The 26,851-nt window shown below is 51.1% G+C and overlaps 1 protein-coding gene across 1 annotated transcript; it reads right to left on the bottom strand.

Annotated features, from left to right (window-relative positions):
• Positions 1-1,271: 1,271 nt before the first annotated feature.
• Positions 1,272-11,632, bottom strand: FGF4 (fibroblast growth factor 4). The gene is made up of 3 exons (XM_075567632.1): positions 10,982-11,632; positions 8,612-8,715; positions 1,272-4,075 (listed from the first exon to the last, which is right to left on the bottom strand). The coding sequence occupies exons 1-3, from the start codon at positions 11,277-11,279 to the stop codon at positions 3,899-3,901; spliced, it is 579 nt and encodes a 192-aa protein (XP_075423747.1). The 5' UTR covers positions 11,280-11,632; the 3' UTR covers positions 1,272-3,898.
• Between the last annotated feature and the right edge of the window lie 15,219 nt (positions 11,633-26,851).

The raw sequence follows: 26,851 nt of genomic DNA, 5'->3' as shown, positions 1-26,851 counted from the left end.
TGACATTTCGGTCCAGACACGAGCCTTCGTCAGGGCTACAGAAGGGCCGTGTCTGGACCAGAACGTGGGGAAATTAGGAACACGTGTGTTTACGTAATAATAAGAAATGTTGTTGCAGAGTGGCCGGCCCGTGTTATCAGCTCCTTCCCCGCCGTAACAGCTGCAGCACGGGGGGAACCGCGTTAAAAAAGAATACAAAATGTGTCATCTGAAAATGCAAAGCCAGAAATACATCAGCATGGTATCAATTTATGGAAACATTCCTTACATTTGGGGGGGTGGGGGGGGGGGTGGGGGGGGCAGGGGAGGGGTTGCTGCTTTAAAATATATTTCATATGAACACTTCTAGCTACAAATTGTTTTAAGTGTATGAAATAAGCTTTGCACTTGGGGCTAAGAAACACACACATTTTAGCAGTAAAAAAAACACCCGCTGTACTCCTTTTTGGACTGTAGTGAAAGTACTGATCTGAAAGAATAGTCAGCCAGTACCAGCTCATTGTCCCCTTCCTTGCGATGTCCCTGTACCTGTGTAACTATGTCTACAGGATATTGAAAATGTAGTATACTTATTATATGCTCTATAAACTGAGTGACATTTGCATTGGGAATGTGTATGTGTGTATACTGTATATATGACTTGCACATACACGCCCTCTCGTCTTCCGGGTGAAGAAAAGCAAAACATTGGATATTCTTGGGTAGCACCGGACAAATATGTGTACATGTTATACCCTTGCTAAGGGCACACACATTCAGCTGCAATTCTAGCAATCTCCTGTTTTTCTTTAAAAAAAATAAATGGTTTGTACTCCCTTAATGTATAAATATTTTTGTACCTTTCATTGCGTTTGTCTCCATCTGTAACTTACAGAATTAATTTAATGGGTTGACTTGTGTTTTGCGTTGTAAACTGATGTGTGCAATATTCTACTTTACAAGGCATCACCACAACATCCCTTACTTTTGCCTTTTGGACAGTCCACATGAAATTCTGATTTATTACATCTGTGTTGACACTTTAGGATTTGCCCATTTACACTTTCCACGGAGACAAAGGGCAGGATGTAATCTAGTTTGCATACATGTGTAGTTTAAATAGCATTTAGAAGTCCCTGATAACATATAACGTAAGACTCCAATGCAAAGTGCTTTAATAGAGGGGTGGGTGGGGGGGGGGGGGGGGGGGCGTCTGTTTTGTTCTTTTTCCAAGGAATATTTTAATCTTTGAGTGAATAACACCAATGCACAGTGTAAACATTTACCGTTTAATATACATTTTGATTGTGCACAGCACATACATCACAATATTGAGTGGCACCTGTATAAAACTACAGACAAATCCTGGAACATTGTAAACGGCTTCCCCTGAAAGGGTTAACCCTGTACCCGCAGTGCCCACGTGCAGTTATAACCACGAAAGAAAGCTTGAAATTGCTCCATAAATTGCATTTAATCTTAACACAGAAACCCCAGCAGCCTCAATGCCTTACAGTTATACTGGGAAAACAGGACGTGTCTGGATGCATCAATACTGCAGAATTCAGCCAGTAACAGTATCGTCATGGGAGTGATCAATAAACAAATTCATGGCAATCGCCAGCAGCCATATTCAGAACCAGTACCACCTTCCAGCTTCAACTGAGTGAGAGTGGGGATTTGTATCTCACAATAGGACAGAAAAGTAGCTGTAACTTTCACCACAAACTATTTCTAGTTCTGCCGCGGACGCTTTCTCCCCGTTGGTTTGATTTTTGGAACACCGAGTTAACAAGGAATGTAAATAAAAACCCAGCAAGGACTTAGCATGGCTGAATTTTCTATCCTGTTTTGGGGACTGGTGATATAAATTATTTCAGACCAGGTCCATGAACTGAACCCTCCCAGATTTAAGGGACCACGTAAACGTTCTCATATTGATGACTGCAGTTTAACCAGGTGTAGTCTCTTGTGTTTCATGGATAACTTTTAAACATTGTGTCACAGTCCCAGTCTGCGTTTTTGTTTGTTTGAATCCAGGTTTCAGTAGCACGGACTAGATTGGCAAAGTATACATGTATAATGGCAAATACAGGCAGTCCTCATTATCCAACGTTTCACTTTACAACGAATGGCATATCCAACGTTTTACAATGCAACCCTATGGGCCGGTTTTCCATGCCAGAATGCGTTATCCGACGCTCACCGCCACTGATTAATATGGGACTCCCTTTACAACGGTTTCACTATCCAACGCTACTCCCAGAACGGATTCCGTTGGATAACCGAGGACTGCCTGTATAGGGTTACTGGATGACCATACAGTATAGCACAGTCCAACAGCTGCTTGTAAATGTTTTCACCAGGATTACCGTTACTAAAGTAAGTCACTGCGTACAGAGCCCAAACGTGACAAGGCTCAAATACACAGCAACGCCTTTTGCCTTGAATACGTTTGGCCACGTATGGGAAAATACAGGTCCAAGGCTGCATTAAACGAGTACATATTGGTGCTTATTAATTACTGAGGTAGACATTAAACAGCTTTAATGGGAATGAGTAAAATAAATCAGCATCAATCTCCTTCTTCAGAACCCTGTGCTATCCCCCACAAGAACAGAAGGGCATTTAAATCTACTGGATGTTCCTTTTATCTACGAGACATTAGCTTTTCCTCTGATCAATAATGGTGCGCGTATATACAGTATGAATATATAAATACGCAGATACAATTTCTAAAAAGAGAGAGATAATCACATTTTATCACGTTACCCAAAAGGTAAATAATAGTTTTTTGACACAATTTTGGATCCTGCCTTTGTTTTTCGAAATCCATGTAATATATATATATAAATAATTTGCATGTAATTTCCCAGAATCCTTTGCCACAGTGGAAGCACTGTATGCTTGGTGATAATGGTGAAAGGCATGGTTGTAGACCTGTCTAAAACATGTGAATGTGCTCACAAAGTGATTTTATTTATTGGCTATATGCTTACGGTGGAGGTTTCTTGTCGCCTTTTTCACCCACCATAACTTAAATAATGTGTATGATATATATATACACACACATACATACACACCTAAGGTATATCCTTCTTTTGGCCTTGTAGGGATAGCATGATTTGTAATGATTGATGTTCCCTCCAACTGCAGACCACAGAGCAGCTCCCAAATTGACATTTAACTGTTTCAATCCTAAATCTTTTGTGCCGCAGAACTGCTAAGCCATAGACACGCGAGCACAGAAGTGGTTAAAAATGTGTTCCTTGGAGACGTTACAAAGATTGATTGCAGAGAAGTTCAGAGTTCAGCTCCGACAGGTCTAAAAACAGATTTGTGGCGTGTCCCTTTGCACTTTCTGCACTAGAGGGAAACTGATACAGCTTCAGTTTAATAGTAACAGTGGGGAAAACATTGTCAGGGGCTTCAGCCCAACACTTGTTTCAACTTATCTGCTTTATCCAAGCAATATGTGCAGACAGTGACAGTGTGCCCGCATGTAAACAGTGCACTGTATGTGGCCATGAGGTGTAGTTTGTTTATATCAGAGAGTAGCAGCGTGGCAATGAGATGTAGTTTGTATATATCAGAGAGTAGCAGCGTGGCCATGCTAGAGCAGCCCTGTCTCACAGTACATTGCATGGAAACACGTGGGCCATTTCACAGCCAGGGAGTGAGAAGCAAGACCAAGCAAAACCTCAGAATTCCCAAAGTGGCGCCCCACCAAAAGGAATCAAATATTACAGAAGTATACAAAAGAAAGAACTATAAATAAACTTTTCCCGACCCATATATACAGAATTAAATAATTAATTTAAATATGTTTCATCAGCTCTTGCATAAAACTCTCAAAAAAAAAAAGTGCACCAAGTTCTCGCCTCCCAGATTGTCCGTCGGGATTTCCCAGGCAATAGTGTCACATCCGAGGAAGAAAGTGTGTCAGCGTCATTGTCGGGGAGACTCTGTTTCCTTTCTTTGTCCTCCCGTTTTTGTTTAGCGCGATGTACATCCCTGGGTATCGCCTGGATTCGTACGCGTTGTAGTTGTTTGGCAGAAGTCTCTCTTTGAATTTGCACTCATCGCTGAAATGTCTCTGGAAACAAATACGAAATGCATATTAAACACCATCACTTCGATGCATCGAAATAGAAGAGGTACATCAGGGCCCTATTCTGTATGCACAAAAGGGTCTGATCTCGCTGTTTTTGGCCCCAAAAACCCCCATAGACTTCAAAAGGGATTTTCAGATGAAAACGGCCACTTATGTGTGTATATAGAATTATGTGTGTATATAGAATTACCACCCTTAGGGTCAGACACACACGGATAGGCTATTTTAATTTAAAACCATTGAAAAAGAAAGGCCCCACATATTTACTCAGAACGTAAAGTTCTAATGCAGAATATTCGGCGTGAGGACTACCTGAGAATAGTGTAACTGTAACCACAGCCTGTATAGCACAATATTTCTAATATTCGTGACAAGCCCACCTAGTTAAACATAAAAATATCCGTCAGCCCTAACCCTTCACCCTCCGACTGTCTCTGGAAGTTCTCCCTTATTACACTTAGATTGTAAGCTCTTCGGGGCAGGGACCCCCTTCCTATTGTTACTGTCATATCTAAAGTGCTTAATCCCATTATGTGTTATATTATGTCACGTGTATTACTGCTGTGTAGCAATACATACATAAAGGGCGCGATATAAATAAAAATATACATACTGTACATACATAATATGTGCTTCATATATACATAGAGTATGAGCTAATAAATGTCACTTTTTTTATATATATATACACACACACACACACACACACACACACACACACACACACACACACACACACACACACACACACACACACACACACACACACAGTGGCAAGAAAAAGGTTTTGAACGCATTAGGATTTTCACATATTTAAAACATAAAATGTTATTAGAACTTAATAGAAGTCCTAATTAAAGATACAGATAACCTGATCAAACAAATGACACAAAAACATGACACTTTTTTTCAACATTTATTTTTCCACAAATGATTCAACATTCAATATCCATGTGTGAGACCGTGTGTGACCATTCAGTGCCGGGTGGCGCCCCCTGGAGCAGCAAGGACTTCAGCTAAGCGTTTCCTGTAACCGGCGGTCAGTCTCTCACATCGGGTTTCAGGAATTTGGGCCCATTCCTCCTTACAGAACTGCTTCAACTCTGGGACATTGGAGGGCTTCCTTGCATGGACAGCTCGCTTCAGGTCCTGCCACAACATTTAATTGTGGAAAAAATTAAGCGCAATTTGTTGAATTTAGATTGCGCTTCTTATTTCCAATCCCTGCCACACCGTTTCAATGGGATTTAGGTCCGGACTGAGACTAGGCCATTCTAAAACAGAATTTCTTCTTCTGCAGCCATTCTTTCGTATATCTCCTTCTATGTTTAGGATCATTGTCTTGATGCATGAGCCACTTTCGCTTCAGCTTCTGCTCACGGACGAATGGCCTGACATTCTCCTCTAGAGTATTTCTATACAATGCAGAATTCATGGTTATGTCAGTGATGGCAAGCCGTCAGGACCAGGGCCTGAGGCAGCAAAGCAGCCCCAAAGCATCACACTCCCACCACCATGCTTGATGGTTGAGATGAGGTTCTTCTGTTCGAACGTAATTTTGGTTTTCACCAAACATAACGTTTCTCATTGAGGCCAAAAAGTTCTACCTTTGACTTTCTCCATTTGTAGACTATCTGTCTGACAGTGGATTGGTGGAGCCCCAAATGCTTAGAAATTGTTGTGTAACCCTTTCTAGACGGATGAGTATCAATAACTGCTTTTCTGAGGTCCTCAGAGATTTCTTTTGATCGTGGCATGACGTGTTTCCACACACCTGTATGAGGAAGACCAAACTCACAAAGTTTCTGATATTTATATACTCTAGGGTGGGGCCTCCCAAACCCACCTGAAGATCTACTTAATTATTTAAACACCCGATTGTAATGATCGCATTTAATTTAGCTGATAAAACAGGGTGTCACTTACTTTTGCACACACCTTGACTCTTAATTACTCATTATTTGTCTAATTCATACATCATTATGTTTCAAAACACATGGCATTGGTTAATATAAACCCTGTTGATATTTAAGAAAAACTGGTTTTGATTGAAGACGGTTATCATGGGAAAACAATGGAATTTCCTTAATTATCATTGGGGTTACCAAACTTTTTCTTGCCACTGTGTGTTTGTTTATACAGTATGTATATACAGTATATGTGTGTGTGTGTGTGTATATATATATATATATGTGTGTGTGTATATATTCCTATGGGAAAATCACACTCGTATAGTGCCATATTTACTAAACGGTCCCATTCCATATGGTACCAAATGGCCCATTCACTGTCTGGGCCCAAACATGACAATTTGTAGCACAAAGAAGATGCTGAAGGTGGAGGCCCATGATATCTAGTGGATAATAAACACCTTATCAGACATCTCCATCCGCCAATAATCCCATAGCAGAAACCTTCTACAAATACCAACATAGTTCTGTATATACTTCTAGGTACAAAGGCAAATCTGCAGATTGGAGCGTGTGAAGGGGTTTGGAAGGGAGGAGTGGGGCATTTCCTTTATCAGCGCTGTAATAAAAACTGTTATTTCACAGTGATTTGAGGGAATTGCCCGAATTTGGTATAACTAGCAGTACATCCAAAAATAGTGTAAGTAATTACAGGGCTTGGTTATGGGATCAAGGTCATTTGCATGTTGTATTGTTTGCTCGGGAAAATCAGTACAAAAAACAAACAAACATTTATTTCTAAACATATTCAATAAATACATTTAAAAATATCTTCTAATTAGTATTCACAGACATTAGCAGCAACTAACATTTGTTTAACCCACTTACAGTTCACAGACCAAAGACCTTTTAAAAACAATAACACAAAGTAAGTCACGGCGAGTGAAGAAGGGACAAAAACCCTCCAGCAAATAAAAATACCACTTATGAGTAAATTCACATGCCTCAGAAAGGTCAATTAATTTGCATGTCCTTACCCAGAATCCCTGGCAGCAGTGGAAGCACTGTATGCTAAGAGATAATGGGGAATAGCAGGGTTGCAGACCTGTCTGAGACATGTGGGATTTGTATTTGCTAAAAAATAATAAGAAATATAATATATATATACGTGTGTGTATATCATATGTATGTGTATCTATCTATCTATCTATCTATCTATCTATCTATCTATCTATCTATCTATCTATCTATCTATCTATCTATCTATCTATCTATCTATATATCATTGTTAAAAGACAGAGACTTTCTATCATAAATCCTATTTAAAATTTGTTTTTGAAAAAAAATGTAATATTTCCGAATCAAAGGAACTCTCGGCCACTTTGGCTGCAATATGAGCAAGTACTGCGTTAGGAAATAGTGCCGGTGTGACCGCGTGTAACTGCGCAGATCTGTTTCACCTTTGCTGTGTTTAAGTAACCAGTTTCCTGCCTCTTTGCACACTAACGTTTTGAAATGTAAAACCTGAGCACAGCACGTGCAGAGCAGATAAAGCAGCTCCTGGCACCTGCAGAGGGAGCAGCGCAATAACCCACATTCATGGGCACATCCGGTAATTAGCGTCAGACAGTGGATCTAGGATGGTCCAATATGCAATTTATCACCAGATAACAGACAGATATTATCACTTTGCCAAATATCACTTTGCCAAATGCAATACTGCCAACTTAACCCCTTCACCTCTGGAATTGGTCATCTCCCTCCTACTGTCTCTATACGTTCCCCTACCTACCAATTAGATTGTAAGCTCCTCGGATCAGGGACTCCTCTTCCTCTCTTCCTTAATGTTACTCTTATGTCTGAAGCACTTATTCCCATGACCTGTTATTTATATTATTTGTTATTTATATGATTACCACGTGTATTACTGCTGTGAAGCGCTATGTACATTAATGGCGCTATATAAATAAAGACATGCAATACAATACAATCTATGTATGTTGTGTGCTGTGACTTTGTATATGGCATTGCAGGGCTTGCCATCACTGAGGGATACAGGACCAGTATTCCCTATATCGGCCGGACGCCAGAATTCACCGAACGGAGAATGAAAAGTAAACTGATGGCATTGGTTCCTATTTTCAGGCACGTTTTGCAGTATGGGTGGTCAGATTTTTTTTTTTACACCAGAGAAGACATTAATTAATTACCCTGGCTAGCAATTCACAGAATGGCATATACATCAAGGCACGTGATCGCTAGCTGAGGCATTGCAAAAACTCTCCCTGCTTACAGATTGCTTTAAAACACCCATCCCACTTGGCAATAACATATATGAGAATAATGGTATATTAGCAATGCACTCAATCACGTCATTTCTTCTCTATCACTATCCATTCTTGTGTCACAATTTACTAAGTGTTTACCAGAAATAAAAGCAATAGCGTAGGACAATGTGATCAACATGACATAATAAAGGAAAGGCAATAAGAAATAGATTTGTTTGTGTACTGTGAATGCGGGTCTTTATGTTACAATGTATTGTAATAATACAGCAGCACTTGGGGATTGAACCAGCACAATAAGTCCAATAAGTCCTGTTACTTACAGATCCGTACAGCTTTCCTTTCCCATTCATGGCAACGAAAAGTCCACTTTTAATACCATACAGGCTCACCACTCCGACTTCCACTGGCGAGATCTCCAGCAAGCCTAAAACACAAACAGGAGCTTATATTCAGTGGTCAACAAATCACCAAAAAATCTACTCGCCGAACAAAAAAATCTACTCGCCACCTAGTACCACACGTGTGCTGCTTGGGCCAATAGGAGCTCGCCACGATGTTAAATCCACTCGCCCGGGGCGTGCAAATGTATAGGTTTGTCGAACACTGCTTATATATATATATATATAAGAGGCCGCATACAGTACATTCATTTTTAAGATGTCTGTTACGTATTAATATTTCATCTTGATTAATTCTTCCAAGGTTTAAGGTGTAGCGGTTCCATCTCCCCGCAGAAATATGCATTCACCGTACGGGCTTTCGTGCTCGAGACTGGAGTACTGTAACAATACAAAGGGATCCCATTCCTCGCAGAGCTACGGGCAAGTAGTATTTTAGTAGCTCAGGTCTGACATCTTTTTAAAGGGAGAACAGGGGATGCCCAAAATATACTAAATCCCATGATAATATATGTATAGAGAAACTTGTATCTTAACTCTTCCTGTGCTTCAAATAAACACAAGTTCTTCTCGCACGACAGCCTCGTGCTCTCAGCATCAATTACGTACTTTAAATTCTGATTGTTTCCCCTTTACATGGCAACTGATTTATCTCTCATATTGTACTTTCTTTAATCTATTAAAAATGTGTATTTATGTTTAAAAAACCCCCCAAAGAAACAGGTTTACATTTCACAGCGGCTGCTTGTTCATACAACGCGAGCCGCAAAGGCTTATATCCGGATCGCATAAAGGAGTTTTATTGTCATTATAAAATCTGCCATATTAACCCTTCCAGCTTGTGTCACATTCATGATCTGCAGCTAACATCACTCAGGGCTGACTGTTAAGCATTTGTCATCGTGCTGTTTAAGCCTAAATCCTATTGTTTCCATTGGGTATCAAGTAGTGTTATAGGGCAAGGGGTTAAGTCACGAACAGATGCTTTTCTGCCGGACATCCAGATTTAAGAGTTACTTTTGTGTCACAGAGTTGTAAGTTGATGTGCATGATCGCCGGGCAATACGGACACGATAAAAACACGAAATGAGAAACAATTCCAGCTTTTACAAGCGCTCTTCATGCTTGTCCCCCTGAGATGTAACAATGAGAACGCGTCTGTGTCAGGCTACTTATTCCCAACAGTCTGCATATCATTTTAGTTATACTATGGACACTCCAAAAGGGATTTATAAAGCCCTCAAACTAATTCCAGCTGGTGAATCATACTGTATAACTATCATTTGCCTCTGGCCTCATTGGGAGACAGAGGGTCAGGAAGGAGCACTCACATCAAGGGGTATATAAAAAAAACACACACAAATAGTGCAACAAAGACACACACACAGGACTAGCCTGTCACTGCGGGTTAACAGGTGGAAAGCACAGTCACCAGTTGAATTTTCACTACAAAGATGGAGCTTTTAGTGTTTTGTGAAAGTGATTATCAGATGACAAAAAAGTAATTGAATCCACCAACCCTCTACCTGCTGAAATCCAACACCTGGGAACAGCCCCAGCTTCAAGAAATTCTCTCTCTGACAGAACAGATCGCTGGGGCAAGTGAGCGATTATGTCAGCTTCAGGAGCCTTCGTTAGTTCCCCTTGAAAAACCCCCACATGCATTCAGTTTTACTGGGAGCATTGAGAGTATTTCCCGCTTTTCTTTTTTTTTTAATAATAACATTGTCAAATGAACAAGGAACGGTCCCCTTTCCACTGACACGAACCTAGCTGCACACGTGCAACGCCAGCCCAGCTCGGCATTAAGTGTCACTTCCCAAATGTCCTAACTTCACCTGTGAATGTGCTGAGTAACATGGACTTGAGCGCAGTGAATCTCACCTAACTTTGGGAAACACAGCAACGGCTCCTCCACCAGCAGAAATAAAAGCAACATCAAAAGAGAACGGCTCCAAATAATCTGGGGTGGAGAGACCTTTAGCAAACCGCTCAGCAATGAACAGCACCGAAGAGGTTAAAATGTTCCTCACATGCTACGATACTACTGTTTTATCAGTGACGTCCGTTCTTACATTAAGTTAAATCCTAAGATAAACGACAAATTCTATTCCATTTACATAGCACATATAAAAATATATAAAAAAAAACTGCTTTGAAACCCCAGCACTTTAGGGCAGGACTAGCTGACCTTTCCTTTGCCGGCAATGTCAGGCGTTACCTTCGCTTCCACGGCTGGGCTGGAGTGTGTTAACAAAGCAAATCCGTATAAAGTAAAAAGACAGGGCTTACTGTATCGGCTTTCACTGTGCATCCCGTTTATTCTGCCATCTGGTGAAACCTGGATATGGAACCCGATGCCCACATTGCAGTAAAGACGTCGCTGCCTTTTGATGCCCAGCAAATAGTCACTTTCCCCATTCATCTCTTTTCTCTCCCCTGGGATCCTGGCCATAGATCTGGAGAAGAGGGTCTCCCAGCGACGTTCCAGGGTGTCATTTCGCTGGGATGACGAGAGCGACATGCACTGCACCATACTCCAAACCAGCCCCAGGAGCAGGATTGGCACAAGGGCCGATTGAACAGTCATCCTGATCAACGTGGGCACACGTGGTTTAAGGAGTCAATTGCTCTAAAAATACCTCAACTCCAGCTCCACTTATACTTAGATCAAAGAAACCAACTGCTTAGCTCCAAAAGGAGGTGTGGTTTGCTCTCTTAGCCTGCATGGGGACTTCTCTAAAAGGGGGTTGACTCAAGGAAAGTTTATTCGAACTTGATCTCAACTTGTCGTTAGCTGCCGTGGACCCGTCTGAAGTGTTGATATTCTCCAACAGCTCAGCCATGCTACTTTACCCCTGGCCACGATATTTATATCTATCTGCTTGCTACCTATTACATCACCACCTCCTGCTCATCTCCAAGCAGAAACTGCCAGCCTTGATGCCGCTCTGAGCATACTGAGAGAATAAAGAAGACCATGTTTGAGGATCACTCTACAGAAGCACTCACAGAAATGTCCCCTTTTTTTTTTATAGCTGGCCCAGATATAGCTCTATTGTAGAACTTTGCCAATACTAACGCAGAGCGCATTAGCAGAATGCCCGCAGCACGCGTTCCATACAATGTGTTACTTTGTGAAAATCTGTGGAATTTAGGCTTTCGCTGTAACCAGGCGACATGGTTTCCAGTTTGCATTGTGCAAAAAATTCCCTTCATTAAAATCCAAAACAGCTTATGCATGGGAGTTGGAAATGAAAAATGAACACAATCAAACAATGCATTTTTTTTTATAATGAAACCAACGTTATTGTAAAATAATAATGTGATAAAATCATTCAAAACTAATTTTTCCTTTTTCATCTTTAACGCGTTTTATTTGAACGAACCGGTCATCTGCGGACTTTTCACTAGTATGACAGGTTGAATAAAATCGTAGATCTGTATTTCATAATAAAACATAAACATCAACGTCTTTGATGGTAGGTGGGACTGAGAACATTCATTGCGTTTATTATTTTTTAAATTAGAAGCAAACCTGTATTAGGAATAGCCGTACATTAACGTGGACCTACGGCTATACGGGGTGCTGAAGAACTGTACTTCAGGTTATAGTCTCACTCTGAACTCTGCCAGACAGAATCCCAAAGTTTTACCCGGAGCCCAGAGCCCAAAGAGGCTGGAAAAGTGTCCTGAGCTAAATTGCAGCATAAGTACAGTAGGTGTGAAAACCTGAGGCCTTCCCCCAAACTAAACAAACACAGCTACAGCACTCTCATTTCTAGCTGTGTAATCCACAACTACAACCTACCATTAACTCAACCACAACTACAAGCTCCTCACCCCTACCACACGCAGCACTAATCATCTGAGGTCAGACTCCAAAAGACTGTTCATGGTCCCAAGGTTCAGCAAAGTATCCGGCCGTTCCTCCTTCTCTTACCGTGCACCCCAAAACTGGAACAGGCTACCGGAGACTCTCACAGCCGCCACCAGTCTAAGCTCTTTCCAGACTAAGACTGTCTCACATTTTAACCTGGTCTGTAACTGTTACACACGCCTATAACATGTATTATCTGTAACTGTTACACACGCCTATAACATGTATTATCTGTAACTGTTACACACGCCTATAACATGTATTATCTGTAACTGTTACACACGCCTATAACATGTATTATCTGTAACTGTTACACACGCCTATAACATGTATTATCTGTAACTGTTACACACGCCTATAACATGTATTATCTGTAACTGTTACACACGCCTATAACATGTATTATCTGTAACTGTTACACACGCCTATAACATGTATTATCTGTAACTGTTACATACGCCTATAATATATATTATCTTTAACCACCCAGCATGTGTGTAATAACAGGGGGGCTCATACTAATGCCAGGCCACGGTACCACACAGCATGTGTGTAATAACAGGGGGCTCATACTAATGCCAGGCCACGGTACCACCCAGCATGTGTGTAATAACAGGGGGGCTCATACTAATGCCAGGCCACAGTACCACCCAGCATGTGTGTAATAACAGGGGGCTCATACTAATGCCAGGCCACGGTACCACCCAGCATTATGTCTAATAACAGGGGGCTCATACTAATGCCAGGCCACGGTACCACCCAGCATGTGTCTAATAACAGGGGACTCATACTAATGCCAGGCCACGGTACCACCCAGCCTGTGTGTAATAACAGGGGACTCATACTAATGCCAGGCCACAGTACCACCCAGCATGTGTGTAATAACAGGGGGGCTCATACTAATGCCAGGCCACAGTACCACCCAGCATTATGTCTAATAACAGGGGGCTCATACTAATGCCAGGCCACGGTACCACCCAGCATGTGTCTAATAACAGGGGACTCATACTAATGCCAGGCCACGGTACCACCCAGCCTGTGTGTAATAACAGGGGACTCATACTAATGCCAGGCCACGGTACATACCCAGCATGTGTGTAATAACAGGGGACTCATACTAATGCCAGGCCACGGTACATACCCAGCCTGTGTGTAATAACAGGAGGCTCATACTAATGCCAGGCCACGGTACATACCCAGCCTGTGTGTAATAACAGGGGACTCATACTAATGCCAGGCCACGGTACATACCCAGCATGTGTGTAATAACAGGGGGCTCATACTAATGCCAGGCCACGGTACATACCCAGCCTGTGTGTAATAACAGGGGACTCATACTAATGCCAGGCCACGGTACCACCCAGCCTGTGTGTAATAACAGGGGACTCATACTAATGCCAGGCCACGGTACATACCCAGCATGTGTGTAATAACAGGGGACTCATACTAATGCTAGGCCACGGTACATACCCAGCATGTGTGTAATAACAGGGGGCTCATACTAATGCCAGGCCACGGTACCACCCAGCATGTGTGTAATAACAGGGGACTCATACTAATGCCAGGCCACGGTACATACCCAGCATGTGTGTAATAACAGGGGACTCATACTAATGCCAGGCCACGGTACATACCCAGCCTGTGTGTAATAACAGGGGGCTCATACTAATGCCAGGCCACGGTACCACCCAGCATGTGTGTAATAACAGGGAACTCATACTAATGCCAGGCCACGGTACCACCCAGCCTGTGTGTAATAACAGGGAACTCATACTAATGCCAGGCCACGGTACCACCCAGCATGTGTGTAATAACAGGGGACTCATACTAATGCCAGGCCACGGTACCAACTCAGCCTGTGTGTAATAACAGGGGGCTCATACTAATGCCAGGCCACGTTACCAACCCAGCCTGTGTGTAATAACAGGGGGCTCATACTAATGCTAGGCCACGTTACCACCCAGCATGTGTGTAATAACAGAGGACTCATACTAATGCCAGGCCACGGTACATACCCAGCATGTGTGTAATAACAGGGGGCTCATACTAATGCTAGGCCACGGTACCACCCAGCATGTGTGTAATAACAGGGGACTCATACTAATGCCAGGCCACGGTACCACCCAGCATGTGTATAATAACAGGGGACTCATACTAATGCCAGGCCACGGTACATACCCAGCCTGTGTGTAATAACAGGGGGTTCATACTAATGCTAGGCCACGTTACCACCCAGCATGTGTGTAATAACAGGGGGCTCATACTAATCCCAGGCCACGGTACCACCCAGCATGTATGTAATAACAGGAGGCTCATACTAATGCCAGGCCACGTTACCACCCAGCATGTGTGTAATAACAGGGGGCTCATACTAATGCCAGGCCACGGTACCACCCAGCATGTGTGTAATAACAGGGGACTCATACTAATGCTAGGCCACGTTACCACCCAGCATGTGTGTAATAACAGGGGGCTCATACTAATGCCAGGCCACGGTACCACCCAGCATGTATGTAATAACAGGAGGCTCATACTAATGCCAGGCCACGGTACATAACCAGCCGGTGTCTAATAACAGGGGACTCATACTAATGCCAGGCCACGTTACCACCCAGCATGTGTGTAATAACAGGGGGCTCATACTAATGCTAGACCACGGTACATACCCAGCATGTGTGTAATAACAGGGGACTCATACTAATGCCAGGCCACGTTACCAACCCAGCCTGTGTGTAATAACAGGGGGCTCATACTAATGCTAGGCCACGGTACATACCCAGCATGTGTGTAATAACAGGGGACTCATACTAATGCCAGGCCACGTTACCAACCCAGCATGTGTGTAATAACAGGGGACTCATACTAATGCCAGGCCACATTACCACCCAGCATGTGTGTAATAACAGGGGACTCATACTAATGCCAGGCCACGGTACCACCCAGCATGTGTGTAATAACAGGGGACTCATACTAATGCCAGGCCACGGGACATACCCAGTATGTGTGTAATAACAGAGGACTCATACTAATGCCAGGCCACGGTACCAACCCAGCATGTGTGTAATAACAGAGGACTCATACTAATGCCAGGCCACGGTACCACCCAGCATGTGTGTAATAACAGGGGGCTCATACTAATGCCAGGCCACGGTACCACCCAGCATGTGTGTAATAACAGGGGACTCATACTAATGCCAGGCCACGATACCACCCAGCATGTGTGTAATAACAGGGGGCTCATACTAATGCCAGGCCACGGTACATAACCAGCCGGTGTGTAATAACAGGAGGCTCATACTAATGCCAGGCCACGGTACCAACCCAGCCTGTGTGTAATAACAGGGGACTCATACTAATGCCAGGCCACGGTGCATACCCAGCCTGTGTGTAATAACAGGGGGCTCATACTAATGCCAGGCCACGTTACCACCCAGCATGTGTATAATAATAGGGGACTCATACTAATGCCAGGCCACGGTACCACCCAGCATGTGTGTAATAACAGGGGACTCATACTAATGCCAGGCCACGGTACCACCCAGCATGTGTGTAATAACAGGGGGGCTCATACTAATGCCAGGCCACCGTACCACCCAGCCTGTGTGTAATAACAGGGGGGCTCATACTAATGCCAGGCCACAGTACCACCCAGCATGTGTGTAATAACAGGGGGCTCATACTAATGCCAGGCCACGGTACATACCCAGCCTGTGTGTAATAACAGGGGACTCATACTAATGCCAGGCCACGGTACATACCCAGCCTGTGTGTAATAACAGGGGACTCATACTAATGCCAGGCCACGGTACATACCCAGCCTGTGTGTAATAACAGGGGACTCATACTAATGCCAGGCCACGGGACATACCCAGGTCGGGATAAGCAGACTGATATTCTCTTAGTAAAAGCGCTAGTTTCTGTACCTAGAAATGCAGGTCAGAGCTGCACAGTTACTGGGGAGCGCTGCTCATCGGGCATGTCAGTGCTGCACAGTTACTGGGGAGCGCTGCTCATCGGGCAGGTCAGTGCTGCACAGTTACTGGGGAGCGCTGCTCATCGGGCAGGTCAGTGCTGCACAGTTACTGGGGAGCGCTGCTCATCGGGCATGTCAGAGCTGCACAGTTACTGGGGAGCGCTGCTCATCGGGCAGGTCAGTGCTGCACAGTTACTGGGGAGCGCTGCTCATCGGGCATGTCAGTGCTGCACAGTTACTGGGGAGCGCTGCTCATCGGGCAGGTCAGTGCTGCACAGTTACTGGGGAGCGCTGCTCATCGGGCAGGTCAGTGCTGCACAGTTACTGGGGAGCGCTGCTCATCGGGCATGTCAGTGCTGCACAGTTACTGGGGAGCGCTGCTCATCGGGCAGGTCAGAGCTGCACAGTTACTGGGGAGCGCTGCTCATCGGGCAGGTCAGAGCTGCACAGTTACTGGGGAGCGCTGCTCATCGGGCAGGTCAGTGCTGCACAGTTACTGGGGAGCGCTGCTCATCGGGCAGGTCAGTGCTGCACAGTTACTGGGGAGCGCTGCTCATCGGGCAGGTCAGTGCTGCACAGTTACTGGGGAGCGCTGCTCATCGGGCATGTCAGTGCTGCACAGTTACTGGGGAGCGCTGCTCATCGGGCAGGTCAGTGCTGCACAGTTACTGGGGAGCGCTGCTCATCGGGCAGGTCAGTGCTGCACAGTTACTGGGGAGCGCTGCTCATCGGGCAGGTCAGTGCTGCACAGTTACTGGGGAGCGCTGCTCATCGGGCAGGTCAGTGCTGCACAGTTACTGGGGAGCGCTGCTCATCGGGCAGGTCAGTGCTGCACAGTTACTGGGGAGCGCTGCTCATCGGGCAGGTCAGTGCTGCACAGTTACTGGGGAGCGCTGCTCATCGGGCAGGTCAGAGCTGCACAGTTACTGGGGAGCGCTGCTCATCGGGCAGGTCAGTGCTGCACAGTTACTGGGGAGCGCTGCTCATCGGGCAGGTCAGTGCTGCACAGTTACTGGGGAGCGCTGCTCATCGGGCATGTCAGTGCTGCACAGTTACTGGGGAGCGCTGCTCATCGGGCATGTCAGTGCTGCACAGTTACTGGGGAGCGCTGCTCATCGGGCAGGTCAGTGCTGCACAGTTACTGGGGAGCGCTGCTCATCGGGCAGGTCAGTGCTGCACAGTTACTGGGGAGCGCTGCTCATCGGGCAGGTCAGTGCTGCACAGTTACTGGGGAGCGCTGCTCATCGGGCAGGTCAGTGCTGCACAGTTACTGGGGAGCGCTGCTCATCGGGCAGGTCAGTGCTGCACAGTTACTGGGGAGCGCTGCTCATCGGGCAGGTCAGTGCTGCACAGTTACTGGGGAGCGCTGCTCATCGGGCATGTCAGTGCTGCACAGTTACTGGGGAGCGCTGCTCATCGGGCAGGTCAGTGCTGCACAGTTACTGGGGAGCGCTGCTCATCGGGCAGGTCAGTGCTGCACAGTTACTGGGGAGCGCTGCTCATCGGGCATGTGAGTGCTGCACAGTTACTGGGGAGCGCTGCTCATCGGGCAGGTCAGTGCTGCACAGTTACTGGGGAGCGCTGCTCATCGGGCATGTCAGTGCTGCACAGTTACTGGGGAGCGCTGCTCATCGGGCAGGTCAGTGCTGCACAGTTACTGGGGAGCGCTGCTCATCGGGCAGGTCAGTGCTGCACAGTTACTGGGGAGCGCTGCTCATCGGGCATGTCAGTGCTGCACAGTTACTGGGGAGCGCTGCTCATCGGGCAGGTCAGTGCTGCACAGTTACTGGGGAGCGCTGCTCATCGGGCAGGTCAGTGCTGCACAGTTACTGGGGAGCGCTGCTCATCGGGCAGGTCAGTGCTGCACAGTTACTGGGGAGCGCTGCTCATCGGGCATGTCAGTGCTGCACAGTTACTGGGGAGCGCTGCTCATCGGGCAGGTCAGTGCTGCACAGTTACTGGGGAGCGCTGCTCATCGGGCAGGTCAGTGCTGCACAGTTACTGGGGAGCGCTGCTCATCGGGCAGGTCAGTGCTGCACAGTTACTGGGGAGCGCTGCTCATCGGGCAGGTCAGAGCTGCACAGTTACTGGGGAGCGCTGCTCATCGGGCAGGTCAGTGCTGCACAGTTACTGGGGAGCGCTGCTCATCGGGCAGGTCAGTGCTGCACAGTTACTGGGGAGCGCTGCTCATCGGGCAGGTCAGTGCTGCACAGTTACTGGGGAGCGCTGCTCATCGGGCAGGTCAGTGCTGCACAGTTACTGGGGAGCGCTGCTCATCGGGCAGGTCAGAGCTGCACAGTTACTGGGGAGCGCTGCTCATCGGGCAGGTCAGTGCTGCACAGTTACTGGGGAGCGCTGCTCATCGGGCAGGTCAGTGCTGCACAGTTACTGGGGAGCGCTGCTCATCGGGCATGTCAGTGCTGCACAGTTACTGGGGAGCGCTGCTCATCGGGCAGGTCAGTGCTGCACAGTTACTGGGGAGCGCTGCTCATCGGGCAGGTCAGTGCTGCACAGTTACTGGGGAGCGCTGCTCATCGGGCAGGTCAGTGCTGCACAGTTACTGGGGAGCGCTGCTCATCGGGCATGTCAGTGCTGCACAGTTACTGGGGAGCGCTGCTCATCGGGCAGGTCAGTGCTGCACAGTTACTGGGGAGCGCTGCTCATCGGGCAGGTCAGTGCTGCACAGTTACTGGGGAGCGCTGCTCATCGGGCAGGTCAGTGCTGCACAGTTACTGGGGAGCGCTGCTCATCGGGCATGTCAGTGCTGCACAGTTACTGGGGAGCGCTGCTCATCGGGCATGTCAGTGCTGCACAGTTACTGGGGAGCGCTGCTCATCGGGCAGGTCAGTGCTGCACAGTTACTGGGGAGCGCTGCTCATCGGGCATGTCAGTGCTGCACAGTTACTGGGGAGCGCTGCTCATCGGGCAGGTCAGTGCTGCACAGTTACTGGGGAGCGCTGCTCATCGGGCAGGTCAGTGCTGCACAGTTACTGGGGAGCGCTGCTCATCGGGCAGGTCAGTGCTGCACAGTTACTGGGGAGCGCTGCTCATCGGGCAGGTCAGTGCTGCACAGTTACTGGGGAGCGCTGCTCATCGGGCAGGTCAGTGCTGCACTGTTACTGGGGAGCGCTGCTCATCGGGCAGGTCAGTGCTGCACAGTTACTGGGGAGCGCTGCTCATCGGGCATGTCAGTGCTGCACAGTTACTGGGGAGCGCTGCTCATCGGGCAGGTCAGTGCTGCACAGTTACTGGGGAGCGCTGCTCATCGGGCAGGTCAGTGCTGCACAGTTACTGGGGAGCGCTGCTCATCGGGCAGGTCAGTGCTGCACAGTTACTGGGGAGCGCTGCTCATCGGGCAGGTCAGTGCTGCACAGTTACTGGGGAGCGCTGCTCATCGGGCAGGTCAGTGCTGCACAGTTACTGGGGAGCGCTGCTCATCGGGCAGGTCAGTGCTGCACAGTTACTGGGGAGCGCTGCTCATCGGGCATGTCAGTGCTGCACAGTTACTGGGGAGCGCTGCTCATCGGGCAGGTCAGTGCTGCACAGTTACTGGGGAGCGCTGCTCATCGGGCAGGTCAGTGCTGCACAGTTACTGGGGAGCGCTGCTCATCGGGCAGGTCAGTGCTGCACAGTTACTGGGGAGCGCTGCTCATCGGGCAGGTCAGTGCTGCACAGTTACTGGGGAGCGCTGCTCATCGGGCAGGTCAGTGCTGCACAGTTACTGGGGAGCGCTGCTCATCGGGCAGGTCAGTGCTGCACAGTTACTGGGGAGTGCTGCTCATCGGGCAGGTCAGTGCTGCACAGTTACTGGGGAGCGCTGCTCATCGGGCATGTCAGTGCTGCACAGTTACTGGGGAGCGCTGCTCATCGGGCAGGTCAGTGCTGCACAGTTACTGGGGAGCGCTGCTCATCGGGCAGGTCAGTGCTGCACAGTTACTGGGGAGCGCTGCTCATCGGGCATGTCAGTGCTGCACAGTTACTGGGGAGCGCTGCTCATCGGGCAGGTCAGTGCTGCACAGTTACTGGGGAGCGCTGCTCATCGGGCATGTCAGTGCTGCACAGTTACTGGGGAGCGCTGCTCATCGGGCATGTCAGTGCTGCACAGTTACTGGGGAGCGCTGCTCATCGGGCAGGTCAGTGCTGCACAGTTACTGGGGAGCGCTGCTCATCGGGCATGTCAGTGCTGCACAGTTACTGGGGAGCGCTGCTCATCGGGCAGGTCAGTGCTGCACAGTTACTGGGGAGCGCTGCTCATCGGGCATGTCAGTGCTGCACAGTTACTGGGGAGCGCTGCTCATCGGGCAGGTCAGTGCTGCACAGTTACTGGGGAGCGCTGCTCATCGGGCAGGTCAGTGCTGCACAGTTACTGGGGAGCGCTGCTCATCGGGCAGGTCAGTGCTGCACAGTTACTGGGGAGCGCTGCTCATCGGGCAGGTCAGTGCTGCACAGTTACTGGGGAGCGCTGCTCATCGGGCAGGTCAGTGCTGCACAGTTACTGGGGAGCGCTGCTCATCGGGCATGTCAGTGCTGCACAGTTACTGGGGAGCGCTGCTCATCGGGCAGGTCAGTGCTGCACAGTTACTGGGGAGCGCTGCTCATCGGGCATGTCAGTGCTGCACAGTTACTGGGGAGCGCTGCTCATCGGGCAGGTCAGTGCTGCACAGTTACTGGGGAGCGCTGCTCATCGGGCAGGTCAGTGCTGCACAGTTACTGGGGAGCGCTGCTCATCGGGCAGGTCAGTGCTGCACAGTTACTGGGGAGCGCTGCTCATCGGGCAGGTCAGTGCTGCACAGTTACTGGGGAGTGCTGCTCATCGGGCAGGTCAGTGCTGCACAGTTACTGGGGAGCGCTGCTCATCGGGCATGTCAGTGCTGCACAGTTACTGGGGAGCGCTGCTCATCGGGCAGGTCAGTGCTGCACAGTTACTGGGGAGCGCTGCTCATCGGGCAGGTCAGTGCTGCACAGTTACTGGGGAGCGCTGCTCATCGGGCAGGTCAGTGCTGCACAGTTACTGGGGAGCGCTGCTCATCGGGCAGGTCAGTGCTGCACAGTTACTGGGGAGCGCTGCTCATCGGGCATGTCAGTGCTGCACAGTTACTGGGGAGCGCTGCTCATCGGGCATGTCAGTGCTGCACAGTTACTGGGGAGCGCTGCTCATCGGGCAGGTCAGTGCTGCACAGTTACTGGGGAGCGCTGCTCATCGGGCATGTCAGTGCTGCACAGTTACTGGGGAGCGCTGCTCATCGGGCATGTCAGTGCTGCACAGTTACTGGGGAGCGCTGCTCATCGGGCAGGTCAGTGCTGCACAGTTACTGGGGAGCGCTGCTCATCGGGCATGTCAGTGCTGCACAGTTACTGGGGAGCGCTGCTCATCGGGCAGGTCAGTGCTGCACAGTTACTGGGGAGCGCTGCTCATCGGGCAGGTCAGTGCTGCACAGTTACTGGGGAGCGCTGCTCATCGGGCAGGTCAGTGCTGCACAGTTACTGGGGAGCGCTGCTCATCGGGCAGGTCAGTGCTGCACAGTTACTGGGGAGCGCTGCTCATCGGGCAGGTCAGTGCTGCACAGTTACTGGGGAGCGCTGCTCATCGGGCAGGTCAGTGCTGCACAGTTACTGGGGAGCGCTGCTCATCGGGCAGGTCAGTGCTGCACAGTTACTGGGGAGCGCTGCTCATCGGGCAGGTCAGTGCTGCACAGTTACTGGGGAGCGCTGCTCATCGGGCATGTCACTTTGATGTTCAGTCAGGTTGTTGAGGAAAGAGGGATCAAATACTTATTAAAGTGTCACTCGGACAAAACATGAAGCCTTTCTTATGTTGTATCTCAGTCAAAGCAAACACGGATCCCTGCTTTATGCGGTGTCGCTGGGGCCCGCAGCGGGCAGACTCTCTCACACTCACGTCTGACTGATTCTCTATGAGCAGAGGGCGCAGACCCCCAGGAGAAGGGGCCGGGCTGGAATGCATGCGGCACTGGGGGGCTGTACCCCGCTTTGGTGTGACATAGGAGGCCTCCTGTTCTAGGTCTGCTGCTTTTCTAAGTGCTGTGTGTACAGGGCACGGCTCTATTTGATCTCTGTGTGCCTGTGTGGCAGTCCCTGCTCGCTGGCAGTCGCCGCCCCAGATAGAAACCTTATTATCTCCGCCCATGTTCTGCGGATATATGTTGGGGGCAGTGGAGTATAGCAGAGTCCAGGGACAAAAGTGGTCGGCATTTGTCAAAGGCATTAATAACATTGGCCAGAATGTATTTCAAGACCCGAAAAAGAGGCATATTAAAGGAGATAAATGTCATTTTATTTGCAATGCAATAGAGGTTTTTCAGCAGCTGCGTTGTCGTACTTTGACTCTTGGAAGGACTTGTTATTGTAACTCCGGTGGCCAAAGATATATATTTTTTAAGATTTAGAGTCTTTGATTAAATGTTTTCTGCAAATTCCTATTACAGGTGTTTTTTCTCCAAATAGCAGCTTCTTAAATGCAAATTTATTGGATTGCCAGGCGGCTTCTCCGAAAATACTGGACACAATGGTGAAAAGGTGCGACACGCTCGAGACACACACACACACCTCTCTCCGCTCCATGCTGTTTCCTCCTTTCCTTGGTCCACCCCCGGGCTCCTGACATCTCTTTCTGATTGGCTGCATTACCCAGCAGCAGCCAATCAGGATGGTTGAGGCTGTTCAGCCCCCTAGCAACAGCCGCGCTCTCTCCCTGCTCGGAAAATCCCGCGGCCCCCCCCCAAACACGTCAGGTCACTATGTCCAGAGAGGTAATACCGGACACATACATGTCCTGTATTACCTCTCATTTTCTACTGGACAGTGTCCAAATGCAGGACAGTCCGGTTCAGTACTGGACACCTGGCGCCCCTAGATGCAATACAGTAGGGCCCAGTCACACGGCGGGTTCTGTTCCGGGCCGCCGGCGCCTGAACGCGGGGCCCGGCTGTACTGTACTGTACCTTTGGAAACAGAGACGCAGAGCTGTAACCCGACTGTTTCGCTGACAAATGGCACCTGACAAGGAGTTGCGCACGCGCTAAAACTGCGGCTTAGTGACAGCCGGATACTCACCTGCTGAGCGCGTCATGCTGAAAGTCGCCAGAAAAACAGAACAAGCGCCGAACCCAATGAACATGGGTATACATTGGGAAACGCCGTAAAGCGCGGCCCTGCTGTGAGAGCGCGGCCCTGCTGTGAGAGCGCGGCCCTGCTGTGAGAGCGCGGCCCTGCTGTGAAAGCGCGGCCCCTGCAGTGAGAGCGCGGCCCTGCTGTGAGAGCGCGGCTCTGCTGTGAGAGCGCGGCCCTGCTGTGAGAGCGCGGCCCTGCTGTGAGAGCGCGGCCCTGCTGTGTGAGAGCGCGGCCCTGCAGTGAGAGCGCGGCCCTGCAGTGAGAGCGCGGCCCTGCAGTGAGAGCGCGGCCCTGCAGTGAGAGCGCGGCCCTGCAGTGAGAGCGCGGCCCTGCAGTGAGAGCGCGGCCCTGCAGTGAGAGCGCGGCCCTGCAGTGAGAGCGCGGCCCTGCAGTGAGAGCGCGGCCCTGCTGTGAGAGCGCGGCCCTGCAGTGAGAGCGCGGCCCTGCAGTGAGAGCGCGGCCCTGCAGTGAGAGCGCGGCCCTGCAGTGAGAGCGCTGCTGTGAGAGCGCGGCCCTGCAGTGAGAGCGCGGCCCTGCTGTGAGAGCGCGGCCCTGCTGTGAGAGCGCTGCTGTGAGAGCGCGGCCCTGCAGTGAGAGCGCGGGCCCTGCTGTGAGAGCGCGGCCCTGCTGTGAGAGCGCGGCCCTGCTGTGAGAGCGCGGCCCTGCTGTGAGAGCGCGGCCATGCTGTGAGAGCGCGGCCCTGCAGTGAGAGCGCGGCCCTGCAGTGAGAGCGCGGCCCTGCTGTGAGAGCGCGGCCCTGCAGTGAGAGCGCGGCCCTGCTGTGAGAGCGCGGCCCTGCTGTGAGAGCGCGGCCCTGCAGTGAGAGCGCGGCCCTGCAGTGAGAGCGCGGCCCTGCTGTGAGAGCGCGGCCCTGCTGTGAGAGCGCGGCCCTGCTGTGAGAGCGCGGCCCTGCAGTGAGAGCGCGGCCCTGCAGTGAGAGCGCGGCCCTGCTGTGAGAGCGCGGCCCTGCAGTGAGAGCGCGGCCCTGCAGTGAGAGCGCGGCCCTGCTGTGAGAGCGCGGCCCTGCAGTGAGAGCGCGGCCCTGCAGTGAGAGCGCGGCCTGCAGTGAGAGCGCGGCCCTGCTGTGAGAGCGCGGCCCTGCAGTGAGAGCGCGGCCCTAGAGCGCGGCCCCCTGCTGTGAGAGCGCGGCCCTGCAGTGAGAGCGCGGCCTGCAGTGAGAGCGCGGCCCTGCAGTGAGAGCGCGGCCCTGCCGTGAGAGCGCGGCCCTGCCGTGAGAGCGCGGCCCTGCTGTGAGAGCGCGGCCCTGCAGTGAGAGCGCGGCCCTGCTGTGAGAGCGCGGCCCTGCTGTGAGAGCGCGGCCCTGCAGTGAGAGCGCGGCCCTGCTGTGAGAGCGCGGCCCTGCTGTGAGAGCGCGGCCCTGCTGTGAGAGCGCGGCCCTGCAGTGAGAGCGCGGCCCTGCAGTGAGAGCGCGGCCCTGCCTGTGAGAGCGCGGCCCTGCAGTGAGAGCGCGGCCCTGCAGTGAGAGCGCGGCCCTGCTGTGAGAGCGCGGCCCTGCAGTGAGAGCGCGGCCCTGCTGTGAGAGCGCGGCCCTGCTGTGAGAGCGCGGCCCTGCTGTGAGAGCGCGGCCCTGCTGTGAGAGCGCGGCCCTGCTGTGAGAGCGCGGCCCTGCAGTGAGAGCGCGGCCCTGCTGTGAGAGCGCGGCCCTGCTGTGAGAGCGCGGCCCTGCTGTGAGAGCGCGGCCCTGCAGTGAGAGCGCGGCCCTGCAGTGAGAGCGCGGCCCTGCAGTGAGAGGCGCGGCCCTGCAGTGAGAGCGCGGCCCTGCTGTGAGAGCGCGGCCCTGCTGTGAGAGCGCGGCCCTGCTGTGAGAGCGAGGCCCTGCTGTGAGAGCGCGGCCCTGCTGTGAGAGCGCGGCCCTGCTGTGAGAGCGCGGCCCTGCTGTGAGAGCCGCGGCCCTGCTGTGAGAGCGCGGCCCTGCTGTGAGAGCGCGGCCCTGCTGTGAGAGCGCGGCCCTGCAGTGAGAGCGCGGCCCTGCTGTGAGAGCGCGGCCCTGCAGTGAGAGCGCGGCCCTGCTGTGAGAGCGCGGCCCTGCAGTGAGAGCGCGGCCCTGCTGTGAGAGCGCGGCCCTGCAGTGAGAGCGCGGCCCTGCTGTGAGAGCGCGGCCCTGCTGTGAGAGCGCGGCCCTGCTGTGAGAGCGCTGCTGTGAGAGCGCGGCCCTGCAGTGAGAGCGCGGCCCTGCAGTGAGAGCGCGGCCCTGCAGTGAGAGCGCGGCCCTGCAGTGAGAGCGCGGCCCTGCTGTGAGAGCGCGGCCCTGCTGTGAGAGCGCTGCTGTGAGAGCGCGGCCCTGCTGTGAGAGCGCGGCCCTGCAGTTAGAGCGCGGCCCTGCTGTGAGAGCGCGGCCCTGCAGTGAGAGCGCGGCCCTGCAGTGAGAGCGCGGCCCTGCTGTGAGAGCGCGGCCCTGCAGTGAGAGCGCGGCCCTGCAGTGAGAGCGCGGCCCTGCTGTGAGAGCGCGGCCCTGCAGTGAGAGCGCGGCCCTGCTGTGAGAGCGCGGCCCTGCTGTGAGAGCGCGGCCCTGCTGTGAGAGCTCGGCCCTGCTGTGAGAGCGCGGCCCTGCTGTGAGAGCGCGGCCCTGCTGTGAGAGCGCGGCCCTGCAGTGAGAGCGCGGCCCTGCTGTGAGAGCGCGGCCCTGCTGTGAGAGCGCGGCCCTGCAGTGAGAGCGCGGCCCTGCAGTGAGAGCGCGGCCCTGCTGTGAGAGCGAGGCCCTGCTGTGAGAGCGCGGCCCTGCTGTGAGAGCGCGGCCCTGCTGTGAGAGCGCGGCCCTGCTGTGAGAGCGCGGCCCTGCTGTGAGAGCGCGGCCCTGCTGTGAGAGCGCGGCCCTGCAGTGAGAGCGCGGCCCTGCAGTGAGAGCGCGGCCCTGCAGTGAGAGCGCGGCCCTGCAGTGAGAGCGCGGCCCTGCAGTGAGAGCGCGGCCCTGCAGTGAGAGCGAGGCCCTGCAGTGAGAGCGCGGCTCTGCTGTGAGAGCGCCTGCTGTGAGAGCGCGGCCCTGCAGTGAGAGCGCGGCCCTGCTGTGAGAGCGCGGCCCTGCAGTGAGAGCGCGGCCCTGCAGTGAGAGCGCGGCCCTGCTGTGAGAGCGCGGCCCTGCAGTGAGAGCGCGGCCCTGCTGTGAGAGCGCGGCCCTGCTGTGAGAGCGCGGCCCTGCTGTGAGAGCGCGGCCCTGCTG

Source organism: Ascaphus truei, chromosome 12 (genome assembly GCF_040206685.1).
Source record: "Ascaphus truei isolate aAscTru1 chromosome 12, aAscTru1.hap1, whole genome shotgun sequence".
NCBI classification, from domain to species: Eukaryota; Metazoa; Chordata; class Amphibia; order Anura; family Ascaphidae; genus Ascaphus; species Ascaphus truei.
Note: the sequence above shows the minus strand (reverse complement) of the source record. Positions and strands in the feature narration are given on the sequence as shown.

What these genes read in the sequence shown, in the direction of transcription:
- FGF4 (XM_075567632.1), bottom strand. Translation starts at nt 11,279, where the DNA reads ATGACTGTTCAATCGGCCCTTGTGCCAATCCTGCTCCTGGGGCTGGTT. An exon ending in GCACAGTGAAAGCCGATACA is followed by an intron (nt 8,716 to 10,981) that starts GTAAGCCCTGTC and finishes TTTGTGTTTTAG; the next exon opens with GCTTGCTGGAGATCTCGCCA. An exon ending in AAGGAAAGCTGTACGGATCT is followed by an intron (nt 4,076 to 8,611) that starts GTAAGTAACAGG and finishes ATTTGTTTCCAG; the next exon opens with AGACATTTCAGCGATGAGTG.